This window comes from Malania oleifera, chromosome 13 (genome assembly GCF_029873635.1).
Source record: "Malania oleifera isolate guangnan ecotype guangnan chromosome 13, ASM2987363v1, whole genome shotgun sequence".
In the NCBI taxonomy this organism is placed as follows: domain Eukaryota; kingdom Viridiplantae; phylum Streptophyta; class Magnoliopsida; order Santalales; family Ximeniaceae; genus Malania; species Malania oleifera.
Window position 1 is genome coordinate 37,926,166 of NC_080429.1, and position 25,224 is coordinate 37,951,389.

Consider the following 25,224-nt stretch of genomic DNA (forward strand, 5'->3'; position numbering starts at 1 on the left):
TTAATTTAAAAATTATAAAAAATGAATAATTTAATAAAAAACTATTTCTAAATATTAAATTTTTTTTGGCAATAGGTTTCCAAAATAGCTTAAAATCATAAATACTGGCTTTTAGTTTTTATACAAATAATTGAAAACCAAAAACAGAAATAGAAAATGAATAAAATAAACAAATATGTTTTTATAATATATTTATTTACAGTGAAAAAATAGAGGGAGAAAATAGAAAATAATATTACCAAACAAGTCCTTAACTCACTGACTAGGTAATTATTGTTGGAATTCATCCCTTCAATGGGACCTAAGGTTAGTCCAACCCAAAAAATATGCAGTTCATTAGGCCCAGCCTTGAATTGTGGGCTCAATTGTCAAGCTTTGGCCAACCTTGCCCGGGCTGCCTCGCTTGGGCCTTGAGCAGTCAAGCCCAAGTGCAAATATAGCCGAAGTACACATTTTAAACGGTAAACTAACCTCCTGCTCCGGCCATGCCAAAGAGCGCGTGAAGATGCTGGTTTGGCGCTGTAAATTCACCAACGTCGCTCTACACGCATTCCCTTTGGGGAATTTCGTCGAACACCTCTCGACATTCAAAGCAAACAAACTGCGTTCTTGCACGATCACCCCAAAAACCTTGGCAACCCCCAAAACCCTGAAGTGTGCCTATTTCGAAACCCTAAACTCCTCACAGAAAGACCAGATTCATCTCTATGTTGACACTCTTCTCAAATGGAATCAAGTCTCTCTCTCTCTCTCTCTCTCTCTCTCTCTCTCTCTCCCCGGGCTTGAATGCACACTAATAACAGAAATGGGTCATCTTTATTTTCCAGAAAATGAATCTAACGGCTGTTAGGGAAGCGAATGAGGTCATGGAGAGGCACGTTGAGGACTCGCTTGCAATTATACCTCCGATTCTGAGCTCTTATACCTCGCATTGTATCAATTCATGCGACAATCTGAGCCTAGTTGATGTTGGAAGCGGTCCTGGGCTTCCTGGATTAATCTTAGCTATCGCTTGTCCAGGTGATGTATCTACCTTTATCAAATACGACCATGAGTTTTCTTGCTGTACTGCAGTAATATCAGATGTAAAGATTAAAACGCTTGGCTTAATTAGGCAAGCTGCAGTTTTTTCGTGTTCATAACTACCAAAAAATATATCGTCCAAAAATTTTTATGTTCTTTGCTTTTCCTATATTAACTCGGCCGGAAAACAGATAGTTAACATTAGCTTGTCTGCTTGATGTGTATGTTGACGGGTTTGTATTTGTTAACAATCATTGCTGTTCAAAGGAAAAACAAAATACAGATAGCTGTTGCTGTGGCATGTGGCATTGTTTTTACTTTTAACTTTTGTTGTGTAGATTGGAAAGTAACACTTTTGGAGTCCATGAGCAAGCGTTGTGTTTTCTTGGAGCATGCAATTAACCTTATTGGATTGTCAAATGTGGTAGTTGTACGAGGAAGAGCAGAGGTATTAACATGGTTCCATTTTCTTATTCTTTTTTCATCCACCTTACTGAATGCGTTATTATGTAGATGTCAAATGATTTTATGCCTGTGGAACACCACCCACACCCACTACCAAAAAAAAAAAAAATTCCATGAAATGATTCTATTTTTGTCTTTATTTTTTTTCCATTTTTTCCCTTTTTGTCTAACTTGTAAGTTTTTGAGAGAGAATTTGTGAGAAATCTTGTCATACGGAGTAGGAAAAAATGAAATTAATTGATTCTGCCATGAGCTATGTCCTATGTTAAAGGATACTTGTTTATGAAGAAGGAAATAACAGCCATGCTTGAAAATATACTGGTACGATATGAATATTGTGAGTGGTAATTATAACTGCTAACACATACAGCAAGTTAAAATAATCAGGAATTGTTATGCAGTGAGCACACATGGGTGAAAAAGTTTACAGACTGTAATTTTTGTTTTTATTTTTTTATAAATATTTTAAATTTAAATTACTTTTATGAGTTTATTGCTTGGGTAATTGTGAAAGCAATTATGGTAAAAGCCTGTGTTGGATAAGCTTTTTAAAGAGACGATAGGCTTGAGATGTTGAAGCAGTGCAACACAGTGATTAGAGATGGCCATCTAAGGAGGTCTTTTATCGAGAATAATATTGTTCGTCTCTAATGACCATTACTTTATTAGGCAATTGTTGTATGTGATGCTCTTCAGCGTTATACCTAAGGATATGCTGCTGCTTGACTTTGATACTGGAATTGGAGGGATCAGACCCGCATGAATGAAAAGATTGTTGTGTAATCCTTTTCATGCATAGAGCTCTAATAAGCAATTTAATTGATAAGAGCTCTAAGGGCGGGCTTCTCAGAATGTTCGAGCCACTTGAATAAACCTTGTACATAGAGAAGTTTCTGGGGAGAATTGAGGAGAATGGTGCATGTTGCGACATCCCGGATTCGCCAGAAACCACTCTGGCACGTGGGTGCGGCTGCGAACTAGGAAAAATGGATGTGTGATTTCGAAGATGTGATTTTCGTGGAAAAAAAAAAGTGTGATGGAGTCGCTACAAACTTTTTGGAGTGTGGTTAGAACACTTGATTGCTATCCCGTTAGGGTTAGAATCGGTCTGCGTTACTAGAGTCGGGCTCGGGAGTACGGTTATGGGAGGGGAAGGTATTAGCACCCCCTACGCGCCTGTTCTTACGAACAGTACTAAATTAATCAAAAATTATCCCAAAATAAATTTAATAAGCCTTAGAAGAGGATGAGGACGAAGGCTACCGCTCGGAATAACAACGCGAAGATCTTAGGGTAGAACTTGATGCCATTGCCAGCCAAGATCGATACTCACCACATTGTATCTGTCCAGAAATTAAGATTCAAACACTCCTCAAATATCCACAAAAGAGAGCAAAGACCAAGTACAAATTTGCGGGCTTGGCGAAATTGGAGACCCGAGTCCCTTCAACTGCTCTCAACCGTTCTTTGAGCTTATTGTTGCGGTGCTCACTTGCAAATTGGTTCATGCCTACCCCTGTTTCCAAAGTCATCATTGGAGGTAAACTAACTGTCAGAAACCCTGGTACGGGTGCCGTGGGAACGAAGGTAGCCATGTTTGGTGGTGGCAGGCGCTCCACAAAAATCGGGGGTGGTCCAGACGCCTGCCCTTGGACTGATGTAGACCCGGGAGCATGGGCGGGTCCTCTTTCTTCCTCATCATCCTCGATTTGTGGGGTTTTCCTCTTTATCATCATGGCTAGGATCTTGCTTAGCTTATCGTCGATATCCTCCTGCTTTTGCTCTAGTCCCGAGAGTCTACTCTCTATTTGTTCTGCCATGATCTTTGTTTTTCTCCTAGTGTTGTAAGGGTGGGCAGAGGTGGGCTCAATGTTGGAATTCTGGATTTCAATTTGGCCTGATAGGAAGTTGGAGCATGATTATGCCCATTGGAGAGGAAATCTTTTGCATGGATTATGTGTGAATTTATGCATGGATGCATGTGATGCGACCTAAATAATCATTTGGCCAGAGTTTTGGGAAAAACCCTATTCACTGTTGATCTCGGGAATGATCCATTTTCCCCTTGGCAGGGTATCTTGGGAGATAAAATTTGACTCCATAAATGAAATGGGCTTTTTCTGTAATAATGGCCAAGTGATAGGGATGCCTAAGTGGATGTAAAATGTACAACACAACATTTTCCAGACATATGTACAACAGACATAGATTACCACCTGTGGAGAAGGATGTGGCTTCTGTCTCGACCCAAGGGAAGGTATGTACATAGGGTTCTCTGAGGCTCTACCTTAAGCAAGGGATTATGGAAAACCATGTGTGGGTAGGCTCTAATCTCTATTGAAAAAGGTCCCCAGATTGAAACTCCACCCTCCCTCACAGAGGTCCGGACAAAGCTCGCACTGAGCGGAGTGGTTCACGGGTCCCCATAGAGCCTGCCACATGGGGACAAACGCTATTACACCCCTATGTAATCCTAAAAGGGAAAGCTCGGGTATAGAGCTGTGAGAGTGTGTGAATTTAACAGTTTCGGCCTACACCCTCTACCCCACATCCATCCATTATTCAGAATTAAACATATGCTTTATTCACACAAGTCATGGAAACAAGTAGTCACATGCTTATCATCTCATGCCAAATCAAGGCATTCACAGTTAATCGCATGCTCATTCAGTAGATAATGAAAACACAAGCAAAGCCGAGCATTTATTTAATTACTTACTGTGATTTATTTGCGAAGTACCTGCAAACAAAATAATCATAACGACAGTGTGTACAAAACAGGGAAGGAGCAATCAAGAAGGCTCATTAGATTAGGATTTTGGGATAATCTTCAATTAATCATCGGCTTAACTCTTAAGTGTCCCCAGCGGAGTCGGCAAGTTGTTGTGACGTCCCGGACCCGCCAGAAACCACTCTGGCACCTGGGTGCGGCTGCAAACAGGGAAAAATGGATATGTGATTTCGAAAATGTGATTTTTGTGGAAAAAAAATGTGTGATGGAGTCGCTACAAACCTTTTGGAGTGCGGTTAGAACAGTTGATTGCTACCCTAGTAGGGGTAGAATCGGTCTGCGTTATTAGAGTCGGGCTTGGGAGTACGGTTACGCGAGGGGAAGGTATTAGCACCCCCTACGCGCCCGTTCTTACAAATGGTACCAAATTAATCGAAAATTATCCCAAAATAAATTTAATAAGCCTTAGAAAATTATTCCCTTTCAGAAATCAAAGAAAATGCACAAAACAAATACTATATAAATATTCCCTCAGAACCGGGGCATACCGTACTCTCAAGAGCTCAATGCCTCCATTTGCAATCATTGTGGTGGAAAATCAAGAAAATAGTTTACAAAAATACACTCCCGGGGTTTTGAAATCTTTATAGAGTTTTCTAAGTGAAAAGTAATATTTCAGGAGGTTTTCAGACTCCTTCGGGATGACACAGAACTCAAGAATATTTTTTGTGATTTTTCTAAGACTTTTTTGGATTTTTTTGTGATTTTTTCAAGTGCAAGTACATTTTTGGAAATTTCTGATATTTGTGATTTTCTAATATTTTTCCCGAAGTGTTTAAATAAAAAAAAGGGAATTAAGGCGAAATCCGCAAAAATTAAAAAGAAGATGAGAAATAAAATGGAAGGCCAAACTGGTTTCATACCGGCTCAGAAGACCCAACCAATTCGGGAAAAAACTAGTCCAAGAAAGGTTGACCTGTTTTAGGCCCGGTCAAGGCCAAGTCAACACGTGGTGCCTATGGGGCGCGCAAGTTGACGTATGTATTAGTGTGTGCATGGAATGTGTAAAAAACGTGTGTGCATGGAATGTGAAAAATGTGCGTGCATGGAATATGAAAAATGTGTGTGCATGGGAGCATGGTAAGTGTGAGTTTTAGTGTGTTCGGGTGATTTTAAATTGGTGGGTTAGTGGTGTGTGTGTCAGTGTGAGTGGGTGATTTTAAATTTGATGGGTGATTTTAAATTGGTGGGTTAGTGGTGTGTGTCAGTGTGTGTGGGTGATTTTAAATTGATGGGTTAGGGGTGTGTGTGTGAGTGTGTGTGGGTGAGACAGTGGGTGTTGGCGTCTTGTGGTGTGTGTATGTAATGGTGAGTGGTGCATGCTTTAGTGCGTGAAACGGTGTGTGTAAATAGTGTGGTTTTTAGTGTGTGTGAGAGTGCGTGAAGTCGTGGGTGTGTGTAACAGTGTGTGTAGTGTGTTTTGCTGCAACGTGTGTGTGCAGGTGCGTGTAGTGTATGTTTTGCTGCGTGCGTATTGTGTGTTTGGAGGTGTGCGTTGTGGGTAGTGGTGTGTGCGTAGTGTGTGTAACAGTGTGTGTTTTCTGTGTTTGTGGTTTAGTGTGTGTAAAAGTGTGTGTTAGTGTGAGTTTTTATTGCGTGTTTTGTGTGTGTGTGTTATACTTTGTGTGCTACTGCGTGTGTGTGTGCATGGTCGTGAAAGAGCAGGGAAGCTCACAACAAGGGGACGATGTCGGACGAAGACCTGCTGCCGGAGTCTGGGGAACTGAGACGCAAGAGCTGCTGGAGAAATGGTGCGCAAAAAGCCCGTGGGAAAGGAGAGCAATCTTAACAGAAAATATTCCCTCCCCACTTTACACGTGTGGTTCCGTTAGGAGAGCTGCGCACATGCCTTTTCCTTTTATTTTTGAATTTCTTATTTATTTATTTATTTATTTGTTGTCCACTTTTATCTTTCCAAAAATGAGAAATTCAATTTAATAACACTTGATTCCCGGAAATTGGGAGAACTCAGACTCGGAAAGACTACTCGATAAAATACTCGATTTTAAAATAAAAAGACCCAGCTTAGAAAAAACTCAATTCAAAAATTTAAAAACTGAGTTTAACATTTAAAACTCCATCCCAATTTAAAAATTCGTGCTCAACTAAAAATTGAAGGACTCAATTTAAAATTAAAAGACTCAATTTAAACTACCGGGACTCGATTTAGAACACCGAGACTTGATTTAAAACATCGGGACTTAAATAAACATACTAGGACTCAAATAGAAGTACCGGGACTCAACTAAAAATACTGGGACTTGATTTAAAATACCGGGACTCAATTTAAAATGCCGGGACTCAAACAGGGTCCTCCAATTTTTGGGATTCGATGTCAACTTTTATTGTGCCGGGTCTTCCTGGGTGGCCTAGTTAAAATTGGGGTGTCAACAGTGCATGCTTTGGGGCAGCTAAAATAAATTAATGTTTTTGAAGTGTTGTTGGGATTGGTAATGACTAATGAGTAGATTCTCGATCATTGGTTCTTAGTAGCAATGTTTGAGGATGAACTAAGGACAAGTTTCAAAATATGTTTTAAATTTCCAGTTTGGTCTGGTTAAACGATACCTTCAAGGGAACAATATAGCCGTCTGGGTGGAAAGGAACTATAGGAATGGTCTCCATTCTTTTGCATGCTAGCCATTGAAACTCACTAGTAGGTCAGCAATTATCCTGAAGGGTTGAGTTAGGAATTGGGCTGAATTTCTGAACAATGTCTTCAAGGGCTTGCCGATCTGTTCTATAACAGGTTTGCTCTGTAATTTGATAATTTAAGTGCTGACATGCTGCGGACCTGCAGTGGAGCAACAGGGTTGGCTTTGGTGAGTGTTGTAGAGGAGGGATTGTGGATATATATGTGGAAAAAGTGATATTTTAATGTTGGTCTTTGGCTTACTCTTAGCTTCCAGTGTTGAAGCTCACCTCTAAATCTCAGGGGCTTCAAGCTTGTTGGCCACTGCTATTACAAGTTAATTCTGGAATGAAGAATCAGCTATTTAAAGTGCTGAGACAGTTGTGGTGGAGCAACATTGCTAGCCATGTATTTTGTAATCTATCATTTGACAGTCGATTTAACCTCTTTATTGTTATCCATGGACATAGCCTACTGCTGGAACCATGTGAATCGCATGTTTGATTGTGATTCACCTTGTCCTGGAGGTGCCCCCACTGTAGCAGGTTTCTTCATTTAATTTTGTCCAAGTTCATTGTTTTTTGTGGTTATAATCAAGAAAGGGAACATTTGGATGTCTATTTGAATTGAAGTACCCTATTGCTTTTTCCATGGCATCATTTCAAGAGAAAATTAGTCATCTACACTAAGTTAATTAGTGTACGGTAAATGAAAATCAAAGACTAGAATTCGAATCTTATTTGGGAAGCCTCCTCAAGTTCTTGGGTAGAGTGTTTTAAGAAATAAGTAGTTTTTTGTTTGACTTTTAAATTGTTTAGATTACTTAGGGTCTTGTTATGTATTGGAATATGTGTGTTCGGTCTCAAAAGTAGTTAAAAGACTCTTTTTTTTTTTTGGCCAATCAGTAAGCAGTTACTAGTTAGTCTTTCCTAGGAAAAATAAAATGCATTTATAATAATATTGGTGTTGGGTGCCCTAGGAAATGAGAGTCTAGAGTGATTAGCAAGTCATGTAGGTCAGTTGAAAAAAGTCTTATATAGTGAGAAGTATTATGTTTTGTTTGGAATGAACTGTTTCTTATTGTTTATGCAATTACAAGTGGAGCTAGGCCTTGTTTTATCTTTCCTTGTCTCATTTTCTTTGTTAGTGCTTCTAATTTCTACAAATTTCTCTTTTTCAAGCCATAGGAGAACGTGCTTTACAACTTCTTGAATGCTTGATATACAATATTTTAAATTTAAAGTGCGTGATGTAATTCTTTGAAATTTAAAATGCCATAACAATGTTTCCAAATTGCATTATAATTTGTATAATTGTTCTTTTATTGATGACTTATTTGTAATTGGATTATATTTTTTTGTTTGTTGAATGCATGATATTGATATTTTAAATTTAAAGTGCGTGATATATTTTTTTGAAATTTAAAATGCCATAACAATGTTTTCAAATTGCATTATAATTTGTATAATTGTTCTTTTATTGATGACTTATTTGTACTTGGAAGTATATTTTATGCGTGTCATTTCATCGTAATTGGTTTCAAAGTAGCGATTAGCATAATGGTAATAGTTGTGGTGTAATGATGGGGCCATCACAGACGTTTTGTAATGGGTAAAGCTTTGGTTTCTCACGAAGATTCTGTGGTTTAGTGGCGGAATGTGTTTCGTCTCCTTGGTTCTCCATTATGATGAATGACATTTATAAAGGTTTCTTTAAACCTTCTCGAGGGCTTCGCCAAGGAGATCCTCTATCTCCTTATCTATTTATTATTTTATAGGAAGTTCTCTCTCGGCTTCTAAAGAAAAAATTTATGGAGAATAAGATAGGGGCTTACTATTATCCTCGTGGGGCGCCTTTGGTATCTCACCTTCTCTATGCGGATGACATTCTTATTTTTGCCAATGGCAAGAGAAGTTCCATTCGAATGCTTATTAAGACTCTAAAGAAGTATGAGGATTGGTCTGATCAATTGATAAATAAAGAAAAGTCAAGTATTTTTTTGTCAAAGAGAATTGCTTTTGCTCGGAAGAGATCTTTGTTAAGGACGATTGGTTTTGCGGAAGGAGGTTTCCCTGCTACATACTTGGGTGTTCCTTTGGTATCGGGACGTCTTACGGCTCGTATTTTAGAGCCCCTAGTTGATAAATTGAGGAAAAAGATAGCGGGTTGGAAATTTAAGCGCCTAATTTTAATTAAGCATGTATTATCATCAATGGCGGTTCATCAATTGGCGGTATTGGACATTCCTAATACTGTCTTCACAAAGATAAATTCTATGTTATCGAATTTTTTTTGGAGTGGAGTAAATGACAAAAGGAAAAGGAATTGGTGTTCCTGGTCTAATATATGTAAGCCTGTTTGTCAGGGTGGTTTGGGTGTTAGGGATTTGAAGGAGGTATAAAAATCATTGCATATGAAGTTTGTGTGGAGATTGTTAACTATAGATAATCTCTGGACTTAATTCTTTAAAGCCAAGTATTTGTACTTGAGAGAAATGAAACTAGATAAAGGAACCAGATTTTGGAGATTGATTGTTCGTGTGATTCTGAAGTTTTAGAGCATGTCCGTGTTCGAATTAAAGAAGGGTTGGTTTCTTTCTGGTTTGATCGTTGGTTAGCCTCCGGTCCCCTTTGTGCTAAGGTTCAGGATATCAGTAACCATAAGCTACGAACTCGAGATTGTTGGGATAGAGATGGGTGGAATGTTGATTTATTAGTGGATTTGTTGGGTGAAGATCAGGCTGAGGAAGTAATGAACTCTGCTATTTCTTGCAAGGAGGGTCCAGATACAGTAATTTGGGAACCTTCAACAGATGGGAAATTCACCACGGCAAGTGCTTGGGAAATTATAAGGGAGCATAAAGAGGAATTCTCAGTTGCAAAATGGATCTGGCATCCTATGTTGCCAAAAAAGGTGTCAATTTGTATGTGGAAGTCTTGGTTCGCTTGTCTTCTGGTTGATACTCGTATTAAAGAAGTGGTGTTCAGATGGCCTCTCGATGTGATTTTTGTTCAAATGCCAAGATTGAATCTTTAGACCATGTGTTTTGCACTGGATCTTTTGCTCAGGAGGTATGGAAAAAAGCAGCAGTGGCGTTGGGTGTTAGTTGTATGACAACGAGTACTTGGAAAGGCAGAATTAATGTCTGGTTTAGTTGTGCAAGACGGGCCTCACAGTTAGGCATTTTGGTAGGTCTTATACCTAGTCTCATCATTTGGAGGCTCTGGACTCGTCGATGTAGAGCCAGGATGGAATCAATTCATGATTCGATGAGAACTGTGTGGCTTGATATTAAATATTGGCTGAGATCCATTTTAGACAAGTTAAATAAATGTGCACCTGCTTCTTGCACGGATATTGCAGTCCTTCGTGCTTTGAATATTCAAGTAAAAAATGTGGGGGTTCGTCTTCCTCGTGTAGTCAGATGGTGTAAACCTAGGATAGGTTGGGTTAAGTTGAATGTGGATGGGAGCTATAGAGGTAATCCAGGTAATTGTGGTGGTGGAGGCGTGATAAGAGATGAAAAAGTTTTATTTAAAGCAGCTTTTTCTTCATTATTGGGTTATGGAACAAATAACATGGCTGAATTGAAGGCGATTATTTTAAGGATTAATCTGTGCAAAGATCTCGGATTTGATCAAGTGGAGATTGCATGTGACTCTGCTTTGTTGGTTCAGTGGATAAATTCTGGGAAGTGCTCGGTTTGGAACTTATGGGAATTGTTGGAAGAGCTTATGCTAGCATTGAGAGACATACAGTTCAAAGTGGAACATGTTTACAGGGAGGCGAATAAATGTGCAGATTTCTTTGCCAAACAGGGTGAATCTGATATTTCTCGATCATATAGTTGTCAAGATGATCTTCCTCAACAAGTCAGGGGAATGATTTGATTGGATTTGTTGGGATTTCCTTCTTTGTGCTCATGATGTTTTGTGTTATCTTTTGGAGTTTTGTTTGTTTTCCACTTATAGTTGTTTAGTTCTTAGTTTTTTTGTTTGGTTGGTGGTCTTTGGTTTTTTGGTTTGGTTTATGTTGGTTAAGTTAGTTTTAGTGTCTTGGAGTTTGCTTTTGTTGTCCCAAAGTCTCAAGATTGGAACCACGGTATTCCTCCGCCACAAGTGAGGGGTTTTCTAATAAAGCTTGGAGGTGCCACCCTCTTTTACCCACCAAAAAAAAAAAAAAAAAACAGACACAACATTCATAAATTCATTTTTTTGCATTAGAAAACTTCTTAAAACATATACATTCACATGTTTTGGTCCAAAAATGCTGTATACTAATGTTTTAAATGATTTTTAGTAAATTTAAATCAATCTAAATATAATGTATACTTCAAGTATTAGATGTCATCTTGGTTGGTTTAGTTGCTATTGGCAAAAAGAAGCATGCATTTGCTACTTTATTGATTATAATATAGAATGTTCACATATCAAACAAGAACAAAAGTCACTGCAATGTAGTTTTGTCTACAAATTAGGGGTTAAAAAAAACCAAAAATTAAGTTGAAAGAATTTGCAGTATGCAAATATGCAATTTTAGTGAAAAAAATAGGTTTATTTTAATGTCAGTTATTAAAAAAATATATACTAAATATAAAACAAACAAACCTAAAAATGATATTTTTTTAATAAAAAATTATTAACTAAAATAAACCCACTTGAAGTTGAGTTTCAAGATTTAATATAGGGAAAAGAGTGTGAAAATGGGAGAGGACTCAAAAAAGCTATTTTAGTCATTCACAACCGTCTAACAATGTAAGAGCTTGTGTTGGAAGATACAGTTGTGAATTGGAGGACCTCTGTGATAACACCCTGTAATAGTCGATGTACCTATGTAACAGACGATTTTTAAAACTGTGATAGTAATCTATGTATATATTTACATATAAATGTTGTAAACAACCCAAACAGATAACGAGGAAGCAAAGTGTCTTATAAACACAAATCATTGTCAAAATTTGAAATCTGTTCTGGTACAAACCATTATAAACAGACAATTCAATGTTTGACTTCTTGCACTGGTTTAAGTTCTAATATCTTTCCATCAAAATTACAACAAGCGTGCTTATGACTGATTATTTTATGCATAGTAAGGTAAACAGTTCAATTGGTCAAATAGTTGCATTGACATTAAAATATGTTTTCTATAAGTTAAAGAAATACCTCGTGATCTTGTCATGGAATTCTTGATAGATTGCTTTCCTCACATTTATATTGAGCTTGAAGAACTGCAAGGATGAAGTAATTAGTGAAATTATAAAATATGTTTTCTATAAGTTTAAAGAAACTAGATGCATGAATGGCTTAATGCATATTTGACAAAAAGTTAAAATTTCAAAATATTTACCTGCAAAAATGCAAATTTGTTATTTAACGTGTTCTTTCTATCTGTATATCTATCAATTTTGGAACATAGTTAGATAACACTAAAAGTATAAGATCAAAGATTTTAGTATTGGTAAGGTTAGTACCCTTGGTTCCACTTTAAAAGTGGAAAGTGCCCTCATGCCCACTTTTAAAGTATTTTAGATCGCCACACTCATGACACTTATGTTTGCAAAAAAAAAAAAGGCTACACGTTGAAGTCTGATCCCATTTAGGAAGCATTTATGGAACATGTACAAAAATGAAATTGAGTAAATTTGTGAGAGAATGATCTATATGGGCAAAGTACAATTGAGTTCTGTATTTCTATTACCCGTGTCACTTTCAACTAAAATGAAAGAAGCAACCTCTACAATTGTGTCTTGCTTCTGTGAAGTTCATCATGAGCGAACTAATGTTAATGACTAGTATTGGTCTTTGCTTCAGATGCTGAGGGGGGAAATGGATGGCAAGGATTGATCGGTCATCAATTGGATTGAGGCAAGAATGTTTTGAACTTGAGGGGGAGTTCTTTCTCACATTGGGAGACTAGGGCAGTGTATGAGGGATTAAATTAAGATGGTTAATTTTATTTATTTATTTATTTTTTGAGAAGCCTCCTTTGAGTTGTGTCTTTCAAGAAAGATATATTTATGTTTTGACTTCTGTAAGTTATGTTGGACAACCTAAGGTTCTGTTATGTGTTGGAATATGTAGGTCAAGTCTTGAAAATAGCTAGCCTTTCCTAGGAGAAGTATGATGTGTTTATACTTATAGTAACATTGGGTGCCTAGGAAACGAGAGTCTAGAGTAATTAGGACATTATCTAGGTGTATAAAAGGAAGTCTTGTGCAATGAGAATTTGTGAAGGATCTATATTAACAAAGTACAATTGAGTTGATGTACTCCTATCACCCCTCCGTCAAATGTTCAATTAAAATGGAATAAGCAGCATGTACAATTGCATTCTGCAACCTGTGTTAATGTTAATGATTAGTATTAGTGTCTGCTTTAGATGCCAAGGGATGAAAAAGATGGAAAAGGTTGATCAATCATCCACAAGATTTATGTACAATTGCAGTCCGCATCCTGAGTTAATGTTAATGATTAGTATTAGTGTTTGCTTTAGATGCCATGGGGTGAAAAATATGGAAAAGATTGATCAGTCATCCACAAGATTTAGAAAAGAATGTTTTGAGCTCGAGGGTGAGTTCCTTCTCACCTTGGGGGACAAACAGAGTGTACAAGCGGATAAATTAAAGGAAGATGATTAAAACTTACGTCTTTCAAGAAAGAAATATTTTATGTTTTGGCTTTTGTAAGTTGTGTTGAACAACCTAAGAGGTTTTGTTATGTGTTGGGATATATGGGTCAAATCTTGGAAGTGGTTAGCCTTTCCTAGGAAAAGTACAATGCATTTTTAATATTATTATTGTGGAGTTCCTTGGAAATGAGAGTCTAGAGTAATTAGCAAACTCTAGGAGTATAAAACGAAGTTTTGTGCAATGATAATTGTTATGGTCTGTTTTGAATTAAGTGTCTTTTATTGCTTATGCTATTTTACACGGTTGATCTAGGCCCCTTTTATCCATCTTTGTTAACTTCTAACTTCCTAGTACCATAGTTTTCTCTCTTCTTCTACCTCTTTCTCCCAGGTCAAATGTACTCGGAGACTTCACCACATCATATAGTCTTGGTTATTTTATTTTTGAAGGTTTTACTGAAATGACAACATTTAAATTTTCTGCCATCATGGATGAGGCGGCTGCCACTTCCTCTGATTGCTCTATTTTCCATTCAAGGTTTTAAATTTCTAACCTTGGAATTCCATGTAAATAGATAAGGGTCATTTGTTTTTTTTTTTTCCGATGTCTAATGCAATTATGGTCTGTTTGGAATGTGAGTTTGGGGTTGTGTATTTGAATTTGAAGAGATTCAAATACAAATACGTTGTTTTGTTTGGCTGTATATTTTGGATTGGAATTTCAAACTTCAATCAAATATGCGATGTATATTAAAATGCTAAATGCATGGGTTTCAAATCCCCCACCAGCCCATGAATTTGAAACCAAATCCCCTCTGGACATTCCATCCTCCCTCTGAAGCTCGGCCACTGGACCTTCCAGCAGTAGCTCCTCCTATACGCCTCCATTCTGTGTGCCACAATCTTGATCACCATAGCCAGCTGAAGCTTTATCTAGGATAGCTCCAGGTATTCTTCTTCCTTTGCTCCTGATCCCCTTTGATTCAAAGGTTTGTTGGAGTTCCTTTCTCCACTCTTTTGCTACTTCAGGCTACTCCTACTGATCACCTTTACAATGTTCAGAGACTCATTATTTCTCTGGATTCCTTTGTCCATGGTGGTACACCCAGCTCAAGTTTACCCAGGGATCACCCTATGAGTCTAGCATCAACATGGCACTTACATTCTTGGTCAACTTTGACTCTACCCCCTTGATCTTCATCAGCTTCAACAAGTTCACTTTCCAGGCTCCATCCCATCTGATAGACCGTCTACAGACCCAATCAGTGTTGCAGCCACCTCAAGGCCTCCGAGTTCAGCCAGTGCATGGATCTTTTCTGTATGTGATTTTAGTCAACTGGTTTTAATGAGATGAGGCATTTGTGATAAGAGTTGTTGGGCCATCAGTTTTCAAGCAAACTAAAGGGAAAATTTTACAGAACTGCAATAGATGGACATCAGGGTTGGTGAGTTTACATTTAAGACATTGAAGTGATCCTAGTGGCTGATGAATGTAGTGTTTTGTCAGCATTTTCGTAAGTTGGTCATGCCTAGCAGAGACCAATTGGAAGTTTGAGCAGGATGATTTTATTTGTGTTTCAACTTTCCCATGGTTTTGGATATCATATTTACTCCATATAATCATATCTCAAGGAGGTCATCAGTCTTTGTTTGTTGCATTCTTTGATTGGTCTCCACTCTCCAAATGATCCATGCTCAGCAAAGTTCATTTGATTGTTGCACATTCAAATTTTGGGTTTTTCCCCATGTCCTAGGTTAGATTGGTATGCTTGTGTGGTGCCATCGTCTCAACCAAGGAGTGCATATTTTGAAGATTCCTTCACTGCACCTTTGCAGTTCGAGTTTGTGGAAATGGACATTGCTCCCATGGAGGTGGAAATCAACGATTGGTGGCCTTTTGCACTCAAGCATCTTGTAGTTTAGGGGGTACTCTATTTCCGCATCACTCTGGGCCCTCCCATTTTTAATTGAAGAAAAAGAGATTTCGTTACAAAGAAGAACTACAACAAGGAGCATAAGAAATTGTCTTTAAAAGATACAAGAACAAAAAGCAAAAAAATCAAAATAAATAAAAACAGCAGCTAGCCAGTCACGCTGTAAATCAGAAAAAGAAAACCCGTTGAAACATCCAGCTGTAAAACCCCACAAGGAGGCCAGATAATGAATCCTATCCCAAAGCATAATCAAAGACATCCTCTTCATGTAAAAATACGAGAATTTCATGATGATATTTTCGGAGCAACAACAATAGTTTTCTCAAATCAACCACAGGTGTGTGAGCATGAAACTGTTAATAAGAACATTAAAGATGCATACCTTGCACAACACATTCCATTTTTCCGGTCTGAAATGAACTTTGTGCATATCCATCAAGAGCTTACTACCCTCTTCCCTTCCCTAATGTGTGATTTGATGGGAACCACACTGAATAAGGGCGAGGTCAGGACCTCTCCTTGTTGCTTAAATTCTAGCATAAGGAAACCCTACCCATCATGGCCTCCTTGTGCAAACAAAGCCCACACATTCTAATTGCCATAACTTGGTGCTTAGGGCCCAAGACTAAATATGGTGATCACTTTCCATAAGGCCCTTTAACTTAATGCTGCCAAAATATCCACCATTCATTTAGTATGGGTTTTATAAAATTTGCTATGTAAGTGCACAAAAATTCTAGCAGTCCTCTCCAACCAAATCCCCCACAAAACTGCAAAATTGTGCTCGTCCAACCAAAGCATCTTTACCCCTTCCAAAACCTAAAAAAGAGATGGCCAACAAATCCTCCACCATCTCTGAAACACGCAACTCTCTCCAAATAAGCCAAAAAGATTATTCCACACCCTTCTAGAAAAGGAACAATGAAGGAATAGGTGAGAAGCAGATTCTGACTTTTCAAAACAAAGAGAACATAAATCCGATGATAAAGCTTTAGAAGGCATCCTACTCTGCGACAGATTTTTAGTGTTAACTCTATTAAGAAGTGCCAATCAAATAAAATGCCTTAATGTAGAGGGGACTTTAGCCCTCCATAAAGATATATGAAGCAGGAAAAACTAGTTTTTATTGGTTAAATTCTCAAAACAAATTTACAAGAATACTCCCCAGTAGAATCAAGAATCTAGGGATGGTAGTCTCTCTTTTTGGAAAGAAGCCTACCATCCAACAAACTTAATAAGGAGGCTAGCTCCAACACCTCCCTTTCATTAAGAGCCCTACAAATATGGAAATCCTTATAGAAACCAGCCCCATTAGAAATAAAGAATGAAGAAATATTTTCATTGTGCAAAGAGGACAATCTATTTTGGGCCCTCTCTTTGAATGTGAAAATGGTATTCTTTCGGCCTGAAAGATCATTCTTTCTTGAACTTTGTACACCTTATATATGGTTACCTCTTGTTAAATGTAAAATAGGCAGCCTAGACCCTAGTGCACAAGGCTCTTGACATTTCAGGGATTTGGGGAGGGTGACATATTTCCTCATCTGTGCATGCAAAGAGGCTGTTTTCGTTATTCAAACCCATGAAGTGCAGTTGACATTGGAGCAACCTTTTTGATGCGCACATCTTAAATTTCAATTTAACTAAAATTTGATAGGCCCAAAAGTGCAGAATTTCAATGTCGGTTCGATTTTGATTTGAAAAAAAACTATGGAAATTAGTTGTAAAGGATGGAATTCTTTAAAAATGGTTAAGAATGTAAATTTTAGGAAAAATATATTATAAACCAATACATCTATGTTGTGTATGAAGTGCAATAATTGTAATGTAACATATTTGGTTAATGTAAATTAATTCATAAATCATTAAAATAAAATTTACTGTGTAAATAAAGTTAATTTAGACATGAATGAATAATATTTTCTTGCTAAAATCTAAGTTTAGTTTTTCACATAATTTCAAAAGCCCTTTCTAATATTCTTTTGTTGACGTGAAAAAAGTAATTTTAATTGTTTTTTTACTTTCATTTTTTTTTTTTTTAAATGAGGAAAGAGAGAGGCAGCCATAAGAGGAACAGTTGAAGTTAGTTTCTACAACTTCAAGGGGCATGTTTGACGTTATGGTTTCTGCACTTTTACTTGCTAGTGCAGGACTCAAGATGGTGATCCAAGTAGTTGGGATACTGCATGTTTGGTTGGATTACAAAATGTTGTCTTGACATGGGTTTTTTTTTTTGATGGGTTTCTGTGGATAGGTGGCTGTAATTCTGCCTCAGGTATAGCATCTGAGAAGAACACTTTTATTGTTCTCTTTAATGCCCCTCCTGAGTTCCATACTGGTATAGTGACTGCACCAGGCTCTAGTTTGCTCCATGCTTTGTCAAACTTAGGTAACACATAATGCAGTCTCATGTGGACAACTTACCATTCAAAACATGAACTATAAAGAATTTCCTCTTCCATTTTTTGCCTCCTGTTAATACATTTTCTGCTTTGCTTTGAGAATTCGTTTGTGAATGCTTATTCTTTCTTTTAGATCTTGATTGACCATTTTGTTCACTCTTTAAAGATCTTGCTTGAACATTTTTTTGGCCTGCCCTTTCTCTTTATAATACATATTTTGAACCTTGCTATAGGACAGAACTTGGGACAAGATCTTGGCTTCAGAGAAACGTTTGATGTGGCAGTGGCCCGAGCGGTTGCAGAAATGAGAATTCTAGGTTAAATAATCATTTGCATCTCTTCTATCTATCTTGAACTGCCTATGCTATTGTTTATGTTGGATATTGTGGCCTTTTGATTTCCAGTGGAGTATTGTATTCCTTTTGTTCGTGTTGGTGGACTCTTTGTGGCTGCAAAGGGTCATGATCCTCAGGTGAGTGCTTGTTTTCTGCACTTGGAACTTAAACCTTCTGATTAATATTTTTTGATAAGAAGTTGCATATCCTCTTTCTGAGATGACTTTTGGCATAATTCCATTGTTTGAAAATTTCTGTGCTTTATCTATGAGAGACATTTATGCTAAAGCTAGATTATTTTTAGTAAATATTTAGTGTGTGAGAATGTAGACTAATTCTCCAGTCCATTAGCTCTTTTAGGAAAAGTTTCAGCACCCAGCAGTGATGTATTTTTTGTGTCTTGGTCTCCTGTGTGCGAGAAAATGTACTTCTCATTTATAACATGGGAAATTGGATTCTTGTCATACAACCCATATTGAATTACTCTATGATAGCACTTTTCAGCGCAAAAGTGTGAATTTTCTCATTTGTTTAGATCTCAATTGGGCATTGGATGGATGCAATTTATATAGATTCAGGTTGTATTTTTATTGTGAGGATCAAGGAATATAATGATATTCCTTCTTGTGGATGGTCTGTTGGAAAAGTGGAACCAATGTTTGTCACCTTACCTCCTACACAGTACACACACAGTGTCACTCAAAGTAAGCATTTATAAGCCACAACAGATGTGGAGCATTATGTTATAAAGGTGGAATATTACTTGTGAGTTAAGATTATGTTGCCATCAAAGTAAAATCATTCTATTTGTTTTCCGCAGTATAGCAGCCCTCCTCCCCTCCCCAAAACTTCTGTTTCCCTTGTTCTATTTCTCTTCCTACTTATTATTATGCAAATTAACAGGCTATGGTATTTAAGGATCCAGAAAGGAGTTTTTATATATATATATATATATATTTGAAAATGAAAGCAAGGACATATATCATGTATTTATTATAAATGTGATTCATTATCTATTTTGGAACCTTTTTTTTTTTTTCTTATTAATTTTATCTGGAAATTCTGCATCGGAAAATTGGGAAATTTCGTAATATCGTTTCCTTAAAACCTATAACTTTTAGGGGTGTTTTTGGATACGTTTCCAAAAACACTTAACCAAATGCTATTTTGTATATTGGTTGTATCCCTCGTTTCTGGACATAGAAAGCTATATTCAAAATCTTAACCAAATTGGCTCAATCTCTCCATGATTTATTAGTAATATTTTCTTATATTGTATAACCATGTTATTTTTAAAGTTGTTTCTATATATTATGAAGTGTAAAAAGGTTCCCGACCACACGAAACCCTTGATAAAGCAGGGTGTGAGCAGGGGAGGATGTTCATTGCCTTATTGCTGTATGCGGCGAGGTTGTTTCTCCATCCAAACTTGAAACCTTAGGTCACAATGAAGCAACCTTGAAAATGTTCCAAGGCTGTCCTCTATAGGAGTGTATCTTCTTGGTAAAAATACGTGTAAGATATTATATATATAGACAATTTGTTGAATTACTAGTTTGTAGGTTAATTCCTATATAATTTTTTGAAAAATAAAATTATTTAAAGTTATTCATTATGGCAAAATTGTTCATAATAGTTTGTTCAAATGTTTTAATGATCTTTTTATTCTTTTTCAACAGCATAATATATTAAGGGAATTAGGTGTTTTTGGGCTGTAATAATGGATCCTCTTCTTCCTAGATATTTGGGCTAATAAATATATTTTTGAAGAAGCGTACAAAAGCTCAGGAAAGGATGCGGAATGATAAAATTTTATAGTTAAAAATAAGAGCTTTTTTATATACACAAGTCTAAGGTTAGACCGTTTGGCCTCATTGACTGGTCAACAAATTTGGTCAAAAGTTAGTTGAACTAAGTGAGCAAGGATAGTCATGGTCAAGCTAAGTGAGAGAGGATAGTAAGGTCAATAAGGGCTAGGTCAACTGAGCTACATGAGCGAGGTTAATGTCTCATAGATGTCAGGTCGGCCAGCTCATGTTAGGTTAAGTCAGCTATCTGTGCCTTCATAAAAATACATTAAATACAAAAAAAACATCAACCATGTAATGGCAACATATAAATTTCGATTAGCCACTTGCATTGGTCAAACAACAAAATGACACACCAAAATTGCTCCACAATCAATGTCAGATTTCTTATAATAGATTTGTGTTCTCCTAACTCCTAAATATAAATAAGAAATTTAAGTGTGCATGAGAGACTAATCTACTCTCTTGTCTATTCTCCTACAACTTTTACGAAATTAGTATTTAGAGGGCCGTTGCTGGAGCACTCTCCTGCTGGTTTTATTTTGTAAGTTTTCAGCTCAAATCTGAACTTCAGGCTTGCCAACCTATATATGCCATTGGGCTGAAATTCAGCATTGTCAAATGGTGCTGTCTGTGGTTAACTGAACGAAAGCTATGGTGACTCTTTTAAGCGAGACTGCAAACCCAGTGGATACTATCCTTGCAAGAAGGGGTTATCTTCATAATTATGAGTGACAACCTATACCCCTAGATTCAACAAACAAAACCCAGGCAATTCAAGTGGCATTATTGCAACCCCAAGTAATCTCCTTAGATTGTAGTTATGACCCTTGTGTGAGGAAAACTGTCAAGGAAATTCAGTCCATTAGGAAATGAGTTGTTGAACCTTGCGTGGAATAGGACAGCAGTGATCTGATCTAGGAGTGGACAGATATTGAAGGTACCCAATCAATATAATGCCGCAGCTTGACCCTGCAGACATGGCCAAGAAGGAGGCTGATGTGAAGATATATGAGCTTAATGAAGTTGGATGGAACAAGGCGCTATGAAACGTGGCATCATACTTGTCACTCCTACTATGACAAGGATAATCTCTGTAGAGATGTGCCCATGAAGATGAAACCCTCCATTGAACCTCAAACAAAATGGGCAAGGTAAACATGAAGGATGACAAGAAGACAGTTAATGGGAAGCCAAATCACACCGTGGAACTTGTCATCGATGTCAACTCACATTCAACCAAGATATCTTGGAGGAGTTGTTGCCTAAGATTTTCAGATAGCCTCAGTTGAGAGCTATGATGCGACGAAGGGCTCAATTGACCATGTGGAAAACTTTTGGACTATTATGATGATGCATGGGAGTACATGTATCATCATGTGTTGTGCCTTCTCTGCCACTCTCAAAGGCTCCGCATCAAGAGTTTGCTATTGAGTTTAGTCAGAAGTTATGATAAATCGCTTGAGCTGTTTGAGAAAGTGACGAAAATGACTCTAGATTTGTTGACTCTAAGACACGCTTTGATGAATTTTGGCGTGATTTTTACCATTGGTTTAATATGGTCTTATTACAAATCCTGAGCTCAACCATGATGTGAAGACTGCAACATTATTGGCAAGAATAAAGGATGTAAAGCTCAATGTCTCCCTCCTAAAAAGCCATTGCCTAAAGACTTCTTTAATTTATTCATTCGAGTTGATCAATACGTTGGAAACTTGGGATGTTAAAAAGGCAAAAGACCCAAAAGAGATGGATTAGGAGATTGAGAAGAGAAAAGACAAGTCAAGTGGCAGTGACAAAGGAGAATTCAAACCCCTGCTATAATGGGTGCATGCCTTTGACTACAATGAGGTTAAAGGTCTCACTGCAAATGTAGAACGGCAATTGGACTCACTTGGCAGGAAAGTAGAAGGCTATGGTATCATTGGGCTTATGGAGTTCTTAAAAATGAAATTAGTATTTCGTTGGGAATGGTTGGAGCTGAAACAGAGTAGATGTGGTGGACAACTGACCAAATATAGAAAGTTACATCACCTCGGGTGGCTCCGTTAGAGTTGTGATCTCAATATCACAAAATATGAGTTTAGAAGGGGCCAATATTAGAAGCCCACTAGAGTCTAATGAGGAGGCAATAAACTTCTCAGACCTTGACCTAGCATAATGATGCATCAGTGATTGGTGTAGTGGTGTCTCCAATCATATAGTGAGGAGGATTCTAGGGGACAGTGGCCAATGCATGTTTCTCCCATGTTGTCCTAAAAATGAAGATAAGGAGGGAAGATTGAGGTCAGTTGACATCCTCGTCATTGGATTTATCAGAGTAATGTTGCTTGAGGGACTAATAACCTTACCTATTACAATGGGTAAATAGCTTAATCAAACTATAGTGATGGTTAACTTCTTTGTCTTGAATGGCAGCTTAACATATAAATTATTTTGGTAGGCCAAGCTTGATCGCAATGAAGGTTGTCACCTTTACATACCATTTCGTGAATAGTCATGAAGTTCCCCACAAGGAAATGAAGGAACATGGGCCATATGTGGTGGTCCATCCATTCCATAGATCAACAGCACTACATTGCGACCTTCAAGGGGAAGCTAGGTTGCTTTCCAACAAATCTTGGTGCTATAGAATGGTCTAGGTGAAGAGTAAACCCAATACAAGAACTTAAAGCAATTGCTCCACACAACAAAAATGGCCATATCTTCAAAAGTATTTTCCTTTCCCGTGATCACCAAAACCCTTTGTTTTTTAAGGAAAAATTGAAAAAAAACCTTCCAAAAAGGAAGGGGTTCTCCAAACATAACAAAAATCTTGCTCCAAATGCCCCAAGAAAACAGGCAATACAAAAATAAATGAGCTTTTATTTTATTTTTTTTTGGAAACAAAGAAAGCATGCATTTGGAGCTCAACTTTTTTTAGGTCTTTTGATCCCATTCCTCCGCATTCTCTGATTCCTTAATGAAACCTTTACACTTTTTATCATTATTTTCTTTATTGTGAAAGTCTAGAATTAGAGTCACCTTTTTTAACCAACTTATCATTATATTGGTAACATGTATTTTAATTTGTCTACAACCATTAAAGGCCAACAAAAATTTCATTTGTAAAGATGACTACACTAAATGAAAAACATCAAGCACAATGGGAGCCTACAAGCACCTCTTTGCTATTGAGCAATCTTTTAAACCATTCAATAGATGTGTAATGTTGAAATGGTTATGAAACTTGGTAATCTCACTGATCTTAACATTCACTGCTATTGTTGATGTAGATTGAGATTTCAAGTGTTTTTGGGAGAGGGAGGGAGTGAGACATATGGAGAGTATGTATTGAGATTATGGTTCAAGTTGCTTTCTCTTTCTTTACCATTTTGTAAGAGTATAGTTGTCTTTTCAAGGTTCCTTTTTTCCCACATTTGCAATTTGGTTTCCTTCCAAGTTTGGGGGAACATTGCTTTGGTGATGAGAAATAAAGGGTTATTGCTTAAACTAAGACTTGAGGGATAACATTGCAACCACCATAGAAATTAAGGGGACACTTTGTCAACAGACCTAAAAAATAAAAATGCTGTTTATTTCAAATATTTTTTACTATATACTAAATATTTTTCTGCTTGATCTATGTTTAGCTATTGTTTCGAGGAAATTTTCCTTATTGAGTGTAAATCATAAATTACTAAAATACTTTGCAGCTAACTGTCAACTGAGAAAAAAAAAAGGGGAAAAAGATCATATTTATATAATTTGAACATGCCAATTCATCCACTTATGCCATAGCAGCCTTCAAATTGTTATAGATTGGTGAAGTAACAGACATGTAATGAAGGGACGGAAGGTGAGGACTTTGTGCACATCCCTAGCCCCCAAAGAATGAATTCTAGAGTACAAAAGAACAAAATAGTTTTAATTGGAGTACTATATCTGAAGGCAAAGGCTGAAAATTCTAGAGAATAAGTCTTTGCAAGTAAAAGTGAAAATTATTAGTATCTTGTCAGAAAAAAGTAAAAATATGGTTATATGCAAGAAATATTCTAGAATTGTTTTTAATGCTATAAATGAACAAAGTCAAATGTCTTTTGACTTTGAAGTGCTATGACCCAGGATATTTCTATGCTCTCAGATACCTGTGATATCATGATGAAATGCCTATTCTGATGCTGCCTTCAATTTTAATTATACCCATGGATGTGAACTATTGACTAATTCTCCTGCTTGATACATATGGACAGGAAGAAGTTAGAAATGCAGAAAGAGCAATTAGACTGATGGGAGCTTCAGTACTTCAACAGTGCTCAGGTAAAGTTCATCATGTCTTCTGTTCTGGTTTATTGATCCATCCTGTAGTTGATCGTCAAATGAGATATGCTAATCAGCCCCTCTCTGCCCTCCATGCCCTCCACTGGAAAAAAGAAAAAGGGATATGCTAATGGTTAGGAGATATCTTGTAAGGATTCTGGACATTTATATCTTGCTATGGCATCGATACCAACATGGATATGACATGATACTGACTTAAAGATAAGGCAATTTTGAACAAACTCTGATATGACATGTAGGGATATGGTAATAACTAATGCTATATATATATATATAAACATGTTTTTGCTCTTATATAATTTAGATGACTATTGTTGAGGCAATCTTAATTTAAAATGCAATATATGCATCATTCATGCTCATTCTACAAGTGTATTTCATCTACTATTATATTTATTAGCTACATTTGTGGTAGATTATAGTAAATGTTAAAAACACTGGTCCAACAACAAAAATGCAAAACAAGGGACATCAAAATAAATAAGGTCATCAACAACAAAAAATCATCCAAGCAAATTAAAACTAGACAACCAACAATAAGAAACATGAAAATCATTTGTTCTAGTACAAATCTGATTAGAAAAGCATAAGGACTCAATAGGACACCCATCCATCAACCATCATTGTCACCATCACCATTTTTGAAAAAGCACAGTTTATCAAGGGAAAGACTCACAACCTTGAGCACCTTAGCATGTCCAAACTCCAAATGGCTCATCCCAACTATCTTCTCCAATGTCGCACATCTTGCTTGGTCCTTATTGTATTCTTCATTTTTATAATAAAATCTGAAGATTAGTATGCACTGTTATTTTTGGTGTAATCCCAAGAGAAAAGGGGGGGGGGGGGGGGTGAATTGGAGATTTTAAAATTTCTAGGTCAAGTAT

At 37.0% G+C, this 25,224-nt stretch overlaps 1 protein-coding gene across 5 annotated transcripts in view; it reads left to right on the forward strand.

The window, feature by feature from the left end:
* The first annotated feature begins 469 nt into the window (after nt 1–469).
* LOC131145598 (uncharacterized) overlaps nt 470–25,224 on the forward strand; it is a 39,824-nt gene continuing 15,069 nt past the window's right edge. For 4 of the 5 annotated variants that reach the window (XR_009134170.1, XR_009134171.1, XM_058094770.1 and 1 more), the window contains exons 1-6: nt 487–736; nt 828–1,020; nt 1,362–1,471; nt 18,113–18,191; nt 18,279–18,346; nt 24,250–24,316. Coding sequence is in view for 3 of the 5 variants with exons in the window: in XM_058094770.1 (XP_057950753.1) it covers nt 506–736; nt 828–1,020; nt 1,362–1,471; nt 18,113–18,191; nt 18,279–18,346; nt 24,250–24,316 (748 nt within the window). In the remaining 2 variants the exon portion in view is untranslated. Of the gene's footprint in view, nt 737–827; nt 1,021–1,361; nt 1,472–18,112; nt 18,192–18,278; nt 18,347–24,249; nt 24,317–25,224 lie in introns of all 5 variants that reach the window. The other variant, XM_058094772.1, reaches the window with a different exon arrangement.